The sequence below is a fragment of the Aptenodytes patagonicus genome, chromosome 10, assembly GCF_965638725.1.
Source record: "Aptenodytes patagonicus chromosome 10, bAptPat1.pri.cur, whole genome shotgun sequence".
Taxonomy (NCBI): Eukaryota; Metazoa; Chordata; class Aves; order Sphenisciformes; family Spheniscidae; genus Aptenodytes; species Aptenodytes patagonicus.
The window spans coordinates 24314432-24331650 of record NC_134958.1 but is presented as its reverse complement, the minus strand read 5'-3'; the positions used below and the strand labels follow the sequence as shown (position 1 = coordinate 24331650).

General features: G+C 57.6%; 1 protein-coding gene across 1 annotated transcript in view; it reads right to left on the bottom strand.

Annotated features, from left to right (window-relative positions):
- Positions 1-16021, bottom strand: part of RBPMS2 (RNA binding protein, mRNA processing factor 2) — a 30344-nt gene extending 14323 nt beyond the window's left edge. Inside the window, exons 1-4 of the mRNA XM_076348751.1 lie at positions 15959-16021; positions 2329-2406; positions 1601-1639; positions 936-998 (exon numbers count right to left, since the gene is read on the bottom strand). Of these exons, the coding sequence (XP_076204866.1) occupies positions 936-998; positions 1601-1639; positions 2329-2406; positions 15959-16018 (240 nt within the window). The 5' untranslated portion in view covers positions 16019-16021. The remainder of the gene's footprint in view (positions 1-935; positions 999-1600; positions 1640-2328; positions 2407-15958) is intronic.
- Between the last annotated feature and the right edge of the window lie 1198 nt (positions 16022-17219).

Below are 17219 nucleotides of genomic sequence, written 5' to 3'. Positions count from 1 at the left end.
CTGCCACACAGTTTTCATCAGGGCATTCGGTAAGTGAGGCTTTAACAAGGCCACGAGCACCAAGCAAGTCCGACAGCCACATGACAGACCAGCTTTGCAATGAGCTTGCTTCACTACCCATGTACCCTGGTGAGCTCCACCTAGAGCCTCAAAAAGCTGATGCTAAACACAAGTGGAGCTCCACATGCCTCATTAAAGCATTACAGGGTGTCAACTGGGTATTGCCCTATGCCTGTATATGCCTGGGAACCACCTATGCCCCCAACAGCTCTCTTCTCATCTGTTTGCTAAGGGGTGGTTCCCCAGAGAAGACCTGCCTGCTTCAGGTACTCCAAGCCAAGCTCAAGTCAAGCAGTCAAGTTAAGATGAGCCCCCACCTCAGTGCAGACAGCGGGAGGAAAAGCTCCTTTAAGAGTAGCTCCAGCCACACATTGACACAGGTAGGTAATCCACGCTCATTTGAACAAGGGGGGTGTGTGTGTGTGTGTGTGTGTGTGTCTCAGTCCACAACTCTTCCCCATACAGGGGGGAGCACTTAATGGATAAGGAACAGGATTGACAGCCTGGATCCTGTTATCAGAGGCCAACTGTTGAGTAAGGAGGTGCATGCCGACTTGAAAAAAAAAAGTAGCTGTTCTTTCCCCACACCCTCAGAGGCCCTGGAGCAGTCTTCCAGCGGTCAGAAACTACACCTACACTAAGCACAGGACAGTTTGCATCCATTTGCTCAGGCTGATGTCAGCCTTAAACAGCTCTCCTGCTTCCCTGGTGGGATGCTGCAGGACCATTTAGCTTCCGTACTCAAGGGCACAGCTGAGACACCCTGAACCTTCCCGTGCTATGGACAAGCCAAGCATTGCTCTAGCCCACAGCTCCAGGTGTAGCTATAGCAGGGCATATGCCCCCCAGCCCCTCCCGGCACATCGGGTACTCACATTCAAGGCGTTCTTTGCTGCTTCAGCACCAGCCCGGCTATCAAAGGTCACAAAACCAACTGGCTAAAAGAAATAACGCCGATTTCAGTTTGGAAGCCTCTTCCAGCTCCTCAGACTACCCTGCCACCCCCTCTGCCCCAGACAGCTTACAGCAAGTAGAACAGACCAAGTAGAACAGACCATCTTTCCAGCTCCAGAGGGCCTTCAAGCAGAGCTTGAAGGGTCTTAGGTCATCGGCCCAAGATTCCTGCTCTGTGTCTGCTCCCACCACACCAAAATGCTTTGGCATTCCTACACGTGGGGGCACTGCTCACCCTGGTAGCCCCCAGCAAGGGTACCCCTTGCCCACAAGGGTAACTACTGCCTTCATTAGGATGGGACTGGGGAAGGCTTCTGGCAGCACAGGGTTTGAGGCTGAAGCATCAGGTCTCACCCAGCCCATATGGGCCTGGGCAGCAATAGAAGATATGGAGCCATTCAGCACGTGCTGAGAGCTTGGGGCCACCAGGACGGTGGGGGTGAGCAGAACCTAGCTGTATACATGGTGCTGAACACAGACAATGCTTTACATAGTGAAATGGTATCGGTCCCCCCTTCCCTCCCCTCCTGGCACATCTGGTTTTCCAGCAAAAGCCAAAAATTCGCAAGCTGGAAGAAGGAGGTACCTGCTTTGAAGTTAGCTTGATCAGTGACCCTTCATAACCCTGCAGAAGGGAAGAAAGCAAGTCAGTGTCAGGTTCCTGAAGGAGCCAAGCTACAACCAAGACATGACGTGACAGCTCCAGGAGTTCCTGTAGCACCATCTCCTTCATAAGGCAGAGTTTGCAGCAAGAGTAGGTACATTAACGTTTCTCTTCTTTCCCACCAAAAGAGAAGACTGAGATTAGACTAAGGGCAGAGCAGGTATCTTAGCTAGTCCATTCTGGCCCTTTGTGAAGAAATCACATTTTCTAGCTCTTTATCAAGCTACTAAGACGAGCACCCTGCCTGGCTAGTGCCTAAGGAGCCCAGAGCACCCTGTGCTAGAAGAGTGCAAACAAGGGAACCCCACCTCCCCCAAGGACAGCCTATGTGGTGACCTAGTGAAGGATGGACAGTTAGGGGGATCAGGACACATGCTCAAGGAAGGGCTGGTCCAGTTGAGCAGCAGGGCTGACCAAGCAGCTTTCATCGAGCTTGGAGACAGCGTGATTTCAACAGGCTGCAGGAGAGGTTACCCAGCTGAGCTCAAGCCATGGGATGCCATGCTGGTTTCATAGCAGGTTCCCCAGGCTGTCACAGAAGGCCTACCTTCCCACTTCATCCTTGCTTCTCCTCTGACAGATCTTTGCTGCAAGGTCGGCCACAAGACAACATCTTTCCCACCAAAGACCAAATCTGAAGACCTTCTTACCTTGAATGGTCGGAAGAGTAGGTAGAGCTCTCTGGGCTTGATATCCACAGGAAGGCCACTGACAAACAGCGTCCGTACCTAGGAGAGAGGTCAATGAGGTCTACTGAAAGGAGATGCTTAGTACCAAAGTTGGAGTACAGAGCACAGTTCAAAAGCTAGGTGCAATAAGAGTAGGACACCTTGCACCAAAGGTGGCCTTGCAGTCATTAATCCTTCCCTACATTAGAGGAGCGTTGTCCAGAATAAAATACACCCAGTCCTTTCCTCCCTGCAACAAAGGATTTAGACCTTTACAAAAATTCAGTCTCTAGCAGAATAGTCTGGGTTGATTAGGGCATGGACACCAACCCCACAGTCTGACTGGACCTTGATGATTAGAACTTGAAGAGACTGCTAGAAGACCATTCGCTGCCAAAAGCACTAACACAGAGTTTGACACATATCAAACGTCCAGAAGAGACCAGTACAAACCCCAGTTGTCTCTCTAGCTCTTTCTACAGATCATAAACTAGATCTTCTTTCCTTAGCCTATCCTGGCACTTTACTTCAGCCACTGATTCAAAGACAGCCCTCAGTTTTCAAAAACACCTCACTGCTATACTCGCATCTTTTGACTTCTGCAAAAGCCCCAGAACATCACTGGGAGGATGATTTTTGGGTCCGTCCCAGCTCCTTCACCAACACACATCAGACCTTTCAGAAGTTGCTCCCAAACAGCTCTTACAGTGTTTGTTCTGTTGTGCCCAGCCAAAAGCCAGCTGTGCTGCCCCAAGTCCACATCAGCTGCTGCTCTTTCCAAGCTGTAGAAGTCATGTACCAAGTCCAAGTGCACTCAGCATGTATAAGCAGAAATACAGTACCAGAGGAAGATTTCAATAGATAGTCTGTTGAAGTTATCTATAATAGTTCACATGAATAGCCAGGAAGAAGAAACAGTGTTGAAGGCTCATGGCCTGGGAGAACTCTGCTCAACATCATTGCCACCTTCTCCCTGCACCAGGAGACATTGGCCAGCAGCCTATTTCCATAGGAAGCAGCATGATGAAGCTGACGAGACTTCTTGTAAATCAGCACAGAGCTGGAAAAAGGAAGTTATGCACGACAGAGGTCACCAAGACACTAGTCATCATTAACAAGGACCAGGAGACCACAAGCACAGCTCGGCCAGCACTGACAAATAGGCGAGGGAAGACAGAAGACTATGGGAATGAGATGGAGCTCTGCGTTCCTCGCTTTTCCTTGCATGGGGATGCCACCCACCGAGCCAGTCCCAAACAAGCCACAAGAAGGTCATGGGGCAGCACTGATGCCCAAATGCTCAGAACAGCACCAAACAGTGCCAGACGCTTTTGAGCTGCAAAAACATGCAGCAGGACCAGGAGCCCTAAGCCAGAGCCCATCTCCTGGCCTGTTTCCAGTCTGGAGTGACCCCATTACATCTGCAGGGCAAAGCACTCTGCTCCCACATTTTAGTTTTTGCTCAGCCATTTCCCCTTCCCCAGACAAAGTGGGTTGTATCCGACACCTCGTTAAACCTCTTTTGCCACCAAAGCAAGCAGCACACGCTTGTCCTGCTCCTGGGCTGGAGACAGCAGCCACCTGAAAACACAGGAGCATGCAGCAGAGCCTCTGCACCCTGTAACTCTTTGGAGGCAGCCAGATTCAGACTCCTCCAAGCAGGGAAGTTTCTGCTATTTACAGGAGAAGACACACCTCCTTGAGCGCCTGTGCCCAAGACAGTCCTGCCAGGTACCCTTCACATCAACCCAGGGGGCAGCTTAAGCCCTCCAGCATGGACAGTGATCATGAAAGTCTTGGGGTCCTCTGCCCCTCTTGCTCTCCATGCGTGCTGAGATTAAGGGCTGCCACCACCCTGTGAACACCCCAGTGGGCTGCTACCAGCTCCCCCCATTAGTGTGCAGAACCCTTCTCCAGCCTGGCATCTCTCAAGACTGCTGCAGAATGCAACCACTGAACATCCTTCCCTCCAACACTGGCATCCTTCCCATCCCCTCCCCGATCCCTCAGTACGGATGGCCCTACCACACACCCCAGCTTTTGCTTTGCCCTGTCTAGGGAAGCAGGATGCTATCTGGAGCACTCCAGAAACACTTTCCATGCCCAGGCTCAGTCCTACAGTCTCCCCACCCAGCCCAGCCCCTCGTGTGATGTTTCGATGCATCACTCCAGGGCCACCTCATGCCCAGATGGAGCAGGCAACGGCACTGCGTCTCGGCTTGCTGGCTGCCTCAAAGACTTTGGCACTTGCACTTCAGCGTGAGCTACATGGAGCGCCTGCAGTGCATTCCCAGAAGACGCACGGCCATCTCTTGCAGGGGAGGACTGTGCAGAGTGTGGTGGCACACATGTGCCTCAACCATGTGAAAGCACCATCCCTTTTCAATATTTCAGGATCCAAGTGTGCTCAGACCCCAGAATGGATGTTTCTTCCAAGCAGATAGAAATCTGCATCCCTGTTGGGTCTCTAAATGGTCCCATGATGTGTCGCTCGGTAAGTCCTTGCGACAGGCGTGACAGAATGGAAGATGCGCAGTTGCTCAGGGAAGGGGAAGTCAGCTACTCAGAGCCCTTACAACAGCCTGAACAGAGCAACACCGGTGCCTAGGAAAGCTCTTTGTCAGAGGTAACAAGCTCCTAATGCCAGCCCCATAAGTTGCTGCCAAGGACGGGAGCAAGAGACCTTCACTCGCAGGCCAAAAGCTTCCCTTGGCCTCCAGGTCCAGTCTGTCACCATACACGGCATCGGAAAGGGGATCCCAGCCAACCCACAGCACCAAGGGCTGGCATCACCCCAAAGAAAGCCTGGGCAATCCCAAATGCCACCAGCTAACATCTTCAAACAGGGTTTCCCCAAGGGTCTCAAGACAGACTAGCGAAGGTCCCTGCTCAGAAGAGCTTGTTAGAAGCAACATGAGATCAAGCGGATGGTTTTCTGAGATCTCTGCAATTCAGCACATCCATAATGATCTAGAAAAGGGTAAGGGGAAAGTGAGACAAAGTTATTCAGGGACGGGAGGGTGAGGCTGGTGAGAGACCTGAGCGACACATTCGAGGGACAGAGTGAGGTAAGCCAGAGGGAGATTGCTTCTGCGACCGGGTGTAAGCATGGGATCAGCAGCAATCAGAAAGCAAAGGAGATCTGGGTTATCCCAGCGGAGAAAAGCAGGAGGCAACTTGCCAGTCAGAGCATCTTGCGCGCTGTGGGCAGCCCTGGTCCAGCCTCCTCCCCCGTTCCCAAAAAGAGGAAACTGTAGATGAGGGCAACAGGGTCTGGACAAGCATCTTCCAGTAGATTAACCGAACTGCGACTCTCTAGTCACCCCTTTACAGCCCAAGTCCTGCAGGCTTTGAGAGGCCACTAGGACCACCCAGGGCTGATGAATCCAGGCTTCCAGTCCTTGCACTCAACATGCCAAGACGGGGTAGGCTTCTGCTTAAATATATTTGCCCTGCTTCAACTCCCTGCCACCAAACACCAGATCCATGTAGATATTCAGCCTCCCCACAGAGGAAAAGCCACAGGACAAAAAAAAAAAAAAAAAAATGTGTCCAGGGCTAGATCAGGAACTGCCTGGGCCAAACCGCACATTCAGCAGGAGCTTGGAGAAGATACAGCAGAAGCAGATCTCCAGGAATACCTTGTTCTTATGCTCGCTCTTAGACTCTGCTACCAGCCACTCGAGACGAGATACCAGGCGAGAGCAGCCCCATCTCACCCAGGGTGACTGATCTTAACTGGACACACACGCACGGAGGGAAGCGGGGCAGTGGGCAGCTCTCGCCTAGGACAGCCCAGTGGGGTCACGCTGCTGGAGGCCCTGCAGAAAACACTTTCCCCTCCCCGTCCCTGCCACCTCTGGGGATGTCCCCAGTCCAAACACCCGGCGGAGATGGAGGAGAGCCATGGAAAACAGGATTTGTGCCAGGAGGGACAAGACCATCTAGGCCATCTCTTAGAGAGGGAGGATCCCAGCATAGCCTCCCACGCAGGACGGGGGAGGGACAAGGACAAACCCATTTAGTGCTCAAGTCCTCGGTGGCTCTGAAGCAGTCCGTACACAGCTGCGTCTCCCAGAAGAGACACACACCTAGTGCGAGCACAGCCCGGTACTTAGCACCAAGGCTTTAAAGAAGCCAGGCAGTAACACCTGCCTCTTCCTACCACAGCTCCAGCACTGCCCGGAGGTCAGCATTGGTCTTACAACATCCACATCTCCTGGCCATGTTTGCTTTTAAATAAGAGCTCTTGAAAGGGAGTCCCAAGCGGAGCCAAACGCTGCCCTGTAGCCCAGCAAGGGTCAGGTTACATCAGAAATGTTAGATGCAAAGGCACGAGTACCCACCTCCAGCGAGGCTGCTCTGGTAGGTCTCCAGCGATGGGCTTTTCTTAAGAGACTGCTCCAAATCCTCCCCAGAAGCTGGGGAGGCTGACCCTCCCCTTCTGCAAGGTCAGCCCTTTAGCTGCATTACCCACAGCCTTGCTTTTGCACAGCTGTGGCCACTCCAGCACCCCAAAATTGGCCAGGTCCTGGGGCCACGCTCCCAGCACCTGGAGCACACAAGCCTTTACCACCAGTGCTTAGGAGACATTGAGGGACAGCTACAGCAGGAACATGCTCTAGTGCCTCATCCACACCGTGCCACTGGATGTCCCCCCTCTCCAGGAAGCCACCCCCAGCCTCATGCCATTTTTTCCTGGACACAAGCCATCTCCCACTCGTTCACACCAATATGTCCACAGAGCCTTCTTCCTATGCCACCAGGAGAAGGGAGCCCCGCGCCATCCTGCTGAGGACAGGGACAAGCTCTGCAGCAGCATCCCAAAGGCAGTCCCCGCTCCAGGCAGCCACCCTGAGCTCCCAGCAGCTCAGGCACATGGGCTACGGCACTTCCCATGGGAGACCATCCCAGTGTGGTGCCTCTCAGGCACCCGGGGCCGCCGGCAGAGGCGCAGGGAGGATACAGAGCCCCAGCCCTGGCCACCGCGATGCAGCTAGGGCCACTTGACGCGAGGCTGCTGGAATGCAGCGAGGCTGCCGGCTGCCGCAGGAGCCGGGACTTATAAGGCACAGCAGCAAAAGACGGGGAGGCGAGCTTGCAGAACAGGGCTGCAGGGAGGGAAAAGCTTGGGAGCCCAGCCGCGGGGCTTAGAAATGGGACAGCACCCTTGTCTCACTGCCCGATGTGGGACGTGGGGCTGCAGGGTTCCTGCCACTGCGCCAGGTGGACCCAGCCCTGGGCAGTTTTGCTCCTCAGCACATCAAACTCCCAGGAAACACAGGGGAGGGGAAAACTGGGGGAGAGAGAGAGATGGCTGGTCTGTGCTAGGGACAGCTCGGCGGGAAAGCAGGGCAGCCTCAACACCACGGAGCGTGCCGCCCAAGGGGAAAGGGCTTGCTAACAGGTTCCTTCACCACTCCGTGCCTCAGTTTCCCCACCACCAGAGCTCAATAGCAGAGAGGCTGCACGGGCTGGCTGCCTGCTTGCAATTCCAGCACTGGCAGAGCCCCCATGTCCTCAGGCAGCTCACGGGACCGGCAGGCAGGGTAGCACTGAGCCCCAGTGCAGGATCAGACCAGGAGCTGCTCCAGCCAGGAAGCCCCAAGCAGCCACAGCCGCAGAGCATCCCCCACACACCGGAAAGATGTTCACCCATCCCCAGAGGGGAAAGAGGGTCTTGAACCTCCCCCAGCACTTGAAGCAAGGAGGGCTTCAGGCATTTCCCTCTGAAATCAGCCTTTTGCACGAAAGGCACCCAAGGACCAACATCCTGCTCACCCAGAGGGGAGGAAGGCAGGCTGACCACAAGCAAGCCCAAGCGCACAAGCATTTTGTCCCCAAGGCTGGGGTGTTTCACATGTGACACTGCTTATAGCTGGATCAGCCCCTCCCCAGCATTGCTCTTCCCCCATGTCAGGCAGGGGGATGTCAACGGGGCTCAGCCACCCCTGCGGTCAGGGCAGGAAGGCATTCAAGCGAGGGGGAAGCAGGGAGAGGCACCAGCCCCTGCCCGGGGGAGCAGGAAGCACATGGGAGCTGATAAGTCCAGGCACAACGAGGTAGCACCCAAGAATAGTCCGTGGCCCCCACGGAGGAAGTGCTGCTGGTGCAGCTCTGCAATGGAGACTCCCCCCTGCCCCCCGCTATTGAGTCCCATCCCCTGTGTCTCTGCAGGATCTCATGGAAAGGATGGCACCCAGGGGGGTTTGGGCCACAGCAGGGGTTCAAAGCTGTTGAAACATCTGGGGATGCCAGCCCCACAACTCCCAGGAGATTACTGTCCCCATGGGGCAGTTCCCCAGCTCAGGGAGATGCTGGTTGAGCATCCTCAGGATGCCATCGCAGCCTTCCACCTTGCCAAGAGGTCTGCTAAGCTAGAGGAGACATGCACAAGTATCACAGCCAACATGCTGAAGGATGCTCACATCTATGCTTGCACTACCCAGCCCACTGCACTAAGCCCCTGGCTCTAGAGACCCAGCAGCACATCTGCCACCCTCTGATGTTTGGGGACCTACAGACACCTTTCACCATCGGCTGGAGCCATGGACCTTACCTACGGGGACAGCTCTCACACTGGGTGAACCCACTGCAGACCAGCTCCTCCTGCCCGCACCCAGGCATTTGTCCTACTGGCAGAAGACACAGAGGTGAGATGAGTTCCTGCCAGCCTCTGCCCTGAGCAGAAGACATTGCTCCGAATGCAGGAGTCTCACAAGGTACGCTCCCACCTCAGGTCCTTAAGTACAGGTACATCTGCCTCTGCTTCGCCCCACCACAAAGCGATTCCTGGGCACTTTTCAGTCCTATGCCTCCTGTGCCCATAGAGCCAGGACACATCCAGAGAGGCACATGAATCTCTCCTCAAATCAACCTGATTTGGGGCAGCACACTAATGGCCATGCCACAGCCCCATGGAGCATGCCTGGTATCTCCACAGCCCAAGAGCAAGCAAGTCTTCCACAAAACCCAAGTGATGGCAAACTGAGAGTGTTTGACAGTGGTTACTGGAGCGTCACCCCAATCACAGGGAGACCTTCAGGGACACCAGTAGGATGACAAGCACCCAGTAGGATGACTAAGCCACCATTGCATCAGTCCAGCTCTTGGCAAGACAGGGCCGCTAGGTAGTGGGGAGGGGCTGTGCTACCCAAAAATGGACCAGAAATGCCAACCCTAACCAGCATCATGCCCTGATCTCCCTCTGCGCCACAGGGCACTCTCCCCACAAGACCCCAGGCAGGGACCCAGCCTATACAGTATAGAGGGCAAGGCAGAGGTAAGACCACCAGCCCAGAAGGAGAGCCTGGGGAGCAGGGCAGAGTGCGTAGCAAGAATGGATACGACACACAGCCCAAGCTTTAAGGCCCCCGCTAGAAACAGGTCACGTCCTGGTCAGCTCCCCACTGGCATCCTACTGCGGGCAGGGAAACCCTGGGAGGTGAGGTTTCCTTCCCTCCTCCAGCTCCTCCCAGAGGAGCTGGGTGCTCTCTCCAAGTCCACAGCTTGCTCTGCACTTCAAGCCACTGCTATAGGCAACCCAGGGGAGTCACACTTTCAGAGAGACACTGGCCTCCTGCCCTTGAAAGCAGATGGGAGGGACACATATCCCCAGGCCGACAGCTTCTCACACACAGCCACGTACTGAGACCCGACCCCACACTAGTGCAAGAACCCATCACCATGTCCTTTGCAGCACAGGAGGGAATGTGCCATCCCAAACTAGGAGGTGCAACATCTCCATAGCCTCTTCTGGGCTACGCAGCAGGGCTGGAGATCCTCCGCGTGGGTAAGACTGCCCTACTGGGTCCTTGGGTTTCCAGCAACCACAGCCTGCAGCCAGGTAAGCTTGGGCTCAGTGATCAAGGAGAGCAATGTGCAAGGCCAGCACGTGTGGTCCCATGCAACTGTCCTCTAGAGAAACCCACCCCAGCAGCCACTGGGCTGGCTGGAGGCAGGATCTCATACCTATGCTCTGCCACCCTGCCCTACCACAGGATAACAACTGGCCAGTTGGGCTTGAGACTGTCCCTTCCCACAGGGCACACAGCAGAGGTCAACATCTTGTCCCTGTCCACAGGGCTAGGTGCAGGAGATGATGTTCACTAGACAGATGGACAGAGCAAGCCTCAGCACCATCCCTGCTCCTGTCTCCAAGCAAGAGCAAGGGGGCGAGCCCTGGGGCCAAAGAAAGCCTCACCACCCCAGACACACCAAGAAGAGCCCAGACCTTGTGTAAGCCTCTAGCTCCACGCTCACCTGCCCTCCAGCCACCATCCAAAGCGTCACAACGCCCCTCTCTCTTGGAGCTGAACTGAGGACAGCAGGCCCTGGGACAGGCAGCCTCTTGACCGTGCCACGACCCTGCAGTGCCATGGTCAAAGTGTCCTTGCCAAGGCTGCAGCATCCACTTCTGCCGTGCCAAGGGCAGGGTCACCTGGCACACATCTCCTGACGGTGCTGGTACCACTGCCTGTCCCAGAGTCCCTCCTCATCAGACACGCTGGGCTGGCTCGGGATCACAGCTACGCTGACGCACCTCAGTATGGCCCAGGTTCAGCAGCTCCAGTGCTGGGGCTGTGTCCCACTGCCCCGCTCCCTCACCAGGTCCAACTTGGCAGCACTGGCCACGCAGGAGGAATTCAGTTTCAGCCGTCCCATGTGGCACACGGGTCTTTTAGAGCACAAATGAATTCTTAACACTTACAGCCTCTGCCACGTGAGCCATCCTCATGTAATGGTGGCTGTTGCTGCAGAAGGTACTTTCCTGCTCCAGGGGTGGCCTATGATGTACAGGCATCCCTGGGAACACGCTTTTGAGACTGCTCACCTCCAGATCCGAGAAGGCTACTGGGTCCCAGCTAGTGCCTGGTACTCCTGGAGAGAAGGTGCTGACCACCTCGCTTCCACACTCATGCCCTGGTGAGACTTCAAGCAAAAGCGTTTACTTCAGGCACTCAGAGGTCCAGGACAGGCAGAAGCATTGCTCCGTGATCCAAGTAGCAAAGTCTTCGTGACTTGGCACAGCCAAGACCAGCAAGCCCAAAAGATCTTTTGGCTCCAAAAGCCTTTCATACCAGTTCCAGCAAGAGTCATACTTGACTTCCCACAGTGCCAGTTCCTCTAGCAGAGGCATGAGGAAGGACAGCAAAGCCTGAACCACTCTTAGCTACCTGCCAGACATCTCCAAGGGCATCCTTCATACTTTTGTGAGGGGAAAGCAGAGTCCCTTGCTAGCAAGGGAGCCTTTGGGTTTGGCCCTTCATAACTTCTGCAGGCACCACCAGAAAACCCTTCATTTTGAGGCCAAATGGGGAAAGCTCTGCTCAGCAACTCCTCAGATTAGCCAAGAAGGAAGACTCATTTCTGAAGCTGGGTCTTGTTTACTAGACCAGCTACACAGCCAGGTAGCAGGAGGAAGAACAGTTACCCCATCATGGGGACTAGCTGGGATATTGATACTCAAAGCAGCTTAGACTCATGTCTAAAACTTAGATCTGAAAGAGCAAGAAAGGAGAAGGAACGTCCTTTACAGGGTATTTACAGAGGCACCAGGACATGAGGAGATAACGGGGAGATTCCCACATCCCTCCCCCAGTAAGAGTAACTCATCGATAGACCAAGAGGAGGTCTGGGAACACACCAGTTCCCAGAACCTCTGCGTGCATAGTGACTTCGGGGTTATTTGCTCCGCCAACAATCTGTCACTAACAGAAAGCTGCATCTAACATTGAGGGGACTTTTATGATGCATGAAAACAGCTCTGAAGCACCATCCTGGTTCAGCCAAACCAAGTACAAGATTAGCAAGTGGTGACCATAACTACTACACCCTCAAGTTCTTCGTAGCGAAGAGCAGCCATCACAGTCATTTGACTTCAGAAATTATATTAACCTTATTTGTTTCAAGTCAGAGAGCTAGAATCCATGCATGCAAGAGGTATCTAGGTCCACTCAAGCAGAGATTACAGAAATCAAGAGATGCCTGGCACCAGTCCATGAAGTGCTACAGACATCCAGCACGTAACACAGGCTGCTCACCAGTGGTATTCCCAGGTGGTTCCGGCAGCCCCAGCGTGCAACAGCAAAAAAGGCCAGGGATGAAGTACTCGCTACCGAGGAGGCTGTCTGGGAGCTGAGAGCCTTCTGCCTCCCCTAACAGGGCATTTTCTAACTCTAACGGGTAACACCGCAGCCTTGCCGTGGACCAATAGGGAAGATGATCCTCTCCTAGCAGAGCTTAGCCAGGTAGCTTCTCCTGGTCCTCATCTGGGCTCTGCCCACCCAGCACCACCTCACATTTGATGCTTTCCATGTTCAGAAGTCCACGATGTCCAAGCTCTACCACAACAGCAGCAGCCACCACCCATAGAGCTGCAAGCAGGCCCTTGAGACCAGGCACTCTGTCTTTCAGAGGCAGGGGGCCAAGAGGACACATGGGATAACCACAGACTTCAGCCGCCTGCTTTGGGCACCTAGACAGCCAGCTCCAGATTTCCCCCGCTCCCCGTGGACCTACAACTTTCCAGTGACCTCCTGGGAGAGCAAGGATGAACTTCCAGAGTAGAAGCAACGCTTCTGCATCAGACACCGAAGACAGCAGGGTGAACACACGGGGTCCTTATTGCAATACAGCCACGAACACAACACACGGTGTCCATGGTAAGCAAGCAAGCTCCCCTGGCTGCCGGAAAAATCTCTGCCCGCAACGGGGGTGTGCAGCACCTAGGCAGCTGCCTGTCTCGCACTACCCCTTGGGAGCGCTGGGACATACGCTGTCACGCAGATTGGCGGCTGCCTGGAAAACTAAACAGAAGATAGCAGCAAGTGGGGAGGGATCGAGTTTGGGGAGGTGTCTGGTGAGGAACAGCAGGGACTGACATTAGGCCCTGTTTGTTTAACATTCCCGTTAACGACCTCGAGAGGAGCGAGAGGCATTCCTGTCCTCCGCATGTCACCGGGCAGGAAGGGGCTGCGAGGTCCAGGGGCTTGCAGATAAGATAAAGGGAAAGGCTGAATTTGGGAGCTTCGCCCCGCCGTATCTGGGGCACACGGGGTACCCTTCTGCAAATGCTTGGGGAGGCAGCAAAGGAGGCTCATGGGAGGGGGGGGGGGGGGGGGAAGGAATGGAGGAGTGTCCGCAGCACCAGGATCTGGCAGCGTTATCCACGCAGTGTGGGAAGATATTCCAGCACACCCTCCTGCATATGTTGGGACTGAAGGATTCCACTTCGCACTAAACATATTTATTGCTCTGTATCAAGGGGAGCTCTGGGCAAGAATTTGGGTGGGATGTGGGATTAAGCCCCCCAGATCACGCCGGGACCCTGAACACAAGGTCACTCCTTGTGCCACCATTAGCTTCTTCTGCGGTGAGGAATGGCTCCTGGTCAGCCGGGAGGACGTACAGGAAAAACAAGCTTTCAGAGGGCTCCCGCAGGCTCAGAGCGGCCACCACGGAGCCCAATCAGCAGCTCATCACCCACAGCATTATTTGTGATGGATCCTGGCGGAGAGAGGGCTTTCCAACAGCAACCCCACCAGGGATGGGGACCCCACCCCCCCACCCCCCCGCCAGTCCCAGCCCACCACCTCCCAGGCATCCTCAGCCACCTCCAGGGTGGTCAGTCCTTTGCTGCACCCCTGGGTGCAGGGTGACAAATGCACCCAGCGAGGCTGCAGACCATCTAGCAGGGTGGACTGGACCGTCCCTCTCCCTGCACACACCCAGAGGTGGCACAATGGAGAGCAGGGGCCACTTCTGTTCAACCCCTGCCCCATTCCCCAAGGACACAACCTTTAACTTGGTTTTCCAGCCACCAAGCATCACTCCGGGGAGGACCGGCCTCCCCAAGGGGCTAGGATTTCCAGGTTCCCAAAATGCAATAGCTTCCAGCACCCACTTTGCCAAAGCACCACCCAGCAGCGGGGAACAAGCCAGCTCTGCCCCAGCACCAAGAGCTCACCTGGCCATCACCTACAAGGCACCAGCCCAGCCGGAGCAACACCGCTGGGATGCGCCAAGCAGCATCGACCTCGGGGAGCTTTGCAGGCCAGTGAATAATTGGCTCAAAGAGCTGCATTGAGCCTTCTGCGCACGCGTGCACAGCCCGCGAAACCCCCTGGTACCAAGCCTCCCTGCACCGGGGAAGCAGCACAGGGCCCCAGGTGCTCTGTCTTTCTACCCACCCACACCAGTGCCACCCAGTGAAGCTGGGACATGTCACCAGCAGCATCACATCCACGTCCCATCACATCACCTAAGCCCTGCTCCGCGCAGGAGCGAGAAATGCTACGGCCGCCGCCTGCCAATCCATTCCACCCCATTACCCGGGTCCCCCCGTGCCGGGGTTGAAGACCAGCAGGCGCGATGGCCCCAAGACAGCTGGTGCACGGGCATCGTCCAGCCCCGGTGGGTGGCGGAGCAAGCCAGGCGCCATGTTGCGGCGGCACAAGCGCACGGCACGCTGGAGGAGAGCAAGGGGAGGGGGCAGAGCACCTCCCCGGTCCCGAGGGCTGGGCGCGGAGGACTGCAGCAAAATGCTACCGAGGCCAGATGTTTTCCAGCACCCTCTCCAAGATGGAGGGCAGCTGGTGACCCACTGCACCAACGCCTGCTCAAGGGGTGCAACAAGAGAGGCGCTGCGCTAGCAGCGATGCTACCACCCAGCCAGCTGCTCTGACAGCCAGAGAGCAAACATGCAGGGCTGCAAGCTCGGCTTCGGCATGTGGCTACAGACAAGTGACCTTTGCGAGCCCTCCCAGCACAGAGTCCAGCAGCATCCAGGCTCTGGCTTCCAATGGCCGTCCAGGGGAAGGGGACCATTGGCAGGGCGCCTCACAGCCTTCCAGCCCCAACCAGGCTGCCGGCACATGGGGAGCTGGGCAAGGTCTCCACCATGGTCCAAGCGTGTCCCTAGCAGCCCACTTGGGCAGCGCGGTGCCTGGATGCAAGGAGCCTCGTGCCCTCCAGCCACAGGGGCTTGGGGACAGGAGACCATGCCCGCAGGCACTGGCTAGGCTGGAGGCAGCGGGCACCTGCCAGTCCCCTGCCCCGCAGGGCTACAGGGACACTGGGCTGACGAGGGGGCTCCCAGCCGGCAGCCGGGGCTCACCCTGCCCAGCCCCGATCCAGCCCCTACCCCCTCCCCGGGATGGCCCGCGGGGCTCCAGCCCCGAGAGCCACTCCCAGCGCCCTGCCCGGGGTGCTCCAGCCCCGGCGCCCCGGCTCCCCAACGCCTCGGTACTCTGGCTCCCACGGGCCGGCCTCGGCTCCCCAGCCCGGGGCGGCCCCGGCATCCCGCCTCTGGTCCCCCGACGACCCGGGGGTCCAGCCCCGACGCCGCGCCCTCAGTTCCCCGACCGCAGCGCTGCGCTCCGTCCCCGGCTCCCCAAACGCCCCGGTGCCGCATCCCCACCGCCCCAACCCCAGTTCCCCGCCGCCGCCGTGCCCCATCCCCGGTCCCCCGACGCCGTCGCGCTCCATCCCCGGTCCCCCGACGCCCCATCCCCGGTCCCCCGACGCCGTCGCGCTCCATCCCCGGTTCCCCGACGCCCCGGTACTCCATCCCCGCCGTGCCCCGTCCCCGGTTCCCCACCCCGGTGCCCACCTCCTCCTCGACGTTACCGCTGCCGTTGGTGTGCTCGGTGTCCTTGTTGAGGTTGCTCATGGTGGGGTGCCGGGGTAGGGGGGCGGACAGGGCGGGGGAGGGGGGGGGGGAGGGGGTGGTGGTGCCGGCTGCTCCGGAGCTCCGCGGGGCCGGTCCGGGAGCGGGGTGCCGGTGCGGTGCCGGTGCGGTGCCGGTGCGCGGGGGCGGTGCGGGGCGGCGCTGCCCTCCCGGCTCACATGCGGCGTCCCGGGACCGCGCCGCTGTTAAGGGCCGGGCCGGGCGTAGCGGGGCCGAGCGGAGCGCAACGAGCCGCAGCTGCGGGGCCGACGCGCCCCAGCCCCCGCCGCCGCCGCTCCCGGTGCCGCCGCCGCCGCCGCGCACCGAGCAGCGGGGCCGGGACCCGCCCGCCCCCGCCCCGCCTGCCCGGGGCCGCCCCCGGGCCGCCCGCCGCCAATCCCGGCCCGGCCCGCCCCCCCCGGGGGGGTGCGGGGCTTTTTTTTTCTGTTGGGCTCGAGTTATTTTAATTATTTTTTTTCCCCCTCCTTTCCACGAAAAACTTTCTCAACTTTGATGAACTTTCGGGCTTCGACTTTCTTAAAGGGCCCGCCGGCCTCTCCGCCCGCAGAGGGGCCCGGCTGCTCCCTCACGGGCATCCCCGGGGCGGGGGGGACATGGCTGAACCCCGCGGGGCCCCGAGCGCCCCGGGACTGCAGCCCCACAGCCCTGGGACGGCAACTCCGTAACCCCCTGATGAAAGCCCTGAGCCCCAGGAACAGCAGCCCCAGGAGCTCAGGACGTGGGTCCCGTAACCCCGGGACGGTGGCCCCACATCCCCCAGGACAGTGGCCCTGAGACCCCAGGAGAGCAGCCCCAAATCCCCCACAACAGCAGCCCCCGGTTCCCTGGGGACAGCAGCCCAATCCCTCCTGCCAGAGCAGCCCCACGTCCCCGCAGAGAGCCGGTGGGTGCCAGGAGCGCAGCCCTGCTCTCAGGCCCGGGAGGAGGAGCAGGGCTGAGGCATGTCCATCTCCTTGCCCTTCTCCCTGCCCGCACCGGTGCCTAACCAGCCTCCTCCTAACAAAGCAGGCAGGGAGGTTGGCACAGGTTGGAGCCAGGCTCTGGCGGGGTTCCCACCTCCCCGATGCGGCAGTGCGCCAGCCCGCACAGAGATCCCCGCCATGCTCAGGGAGCAGCCCGACCCATTCCCATCTCCGCTATGGCAGTTGGAGAGGATGAAGAGGGTCCTGCCTTCGTGCAAGAG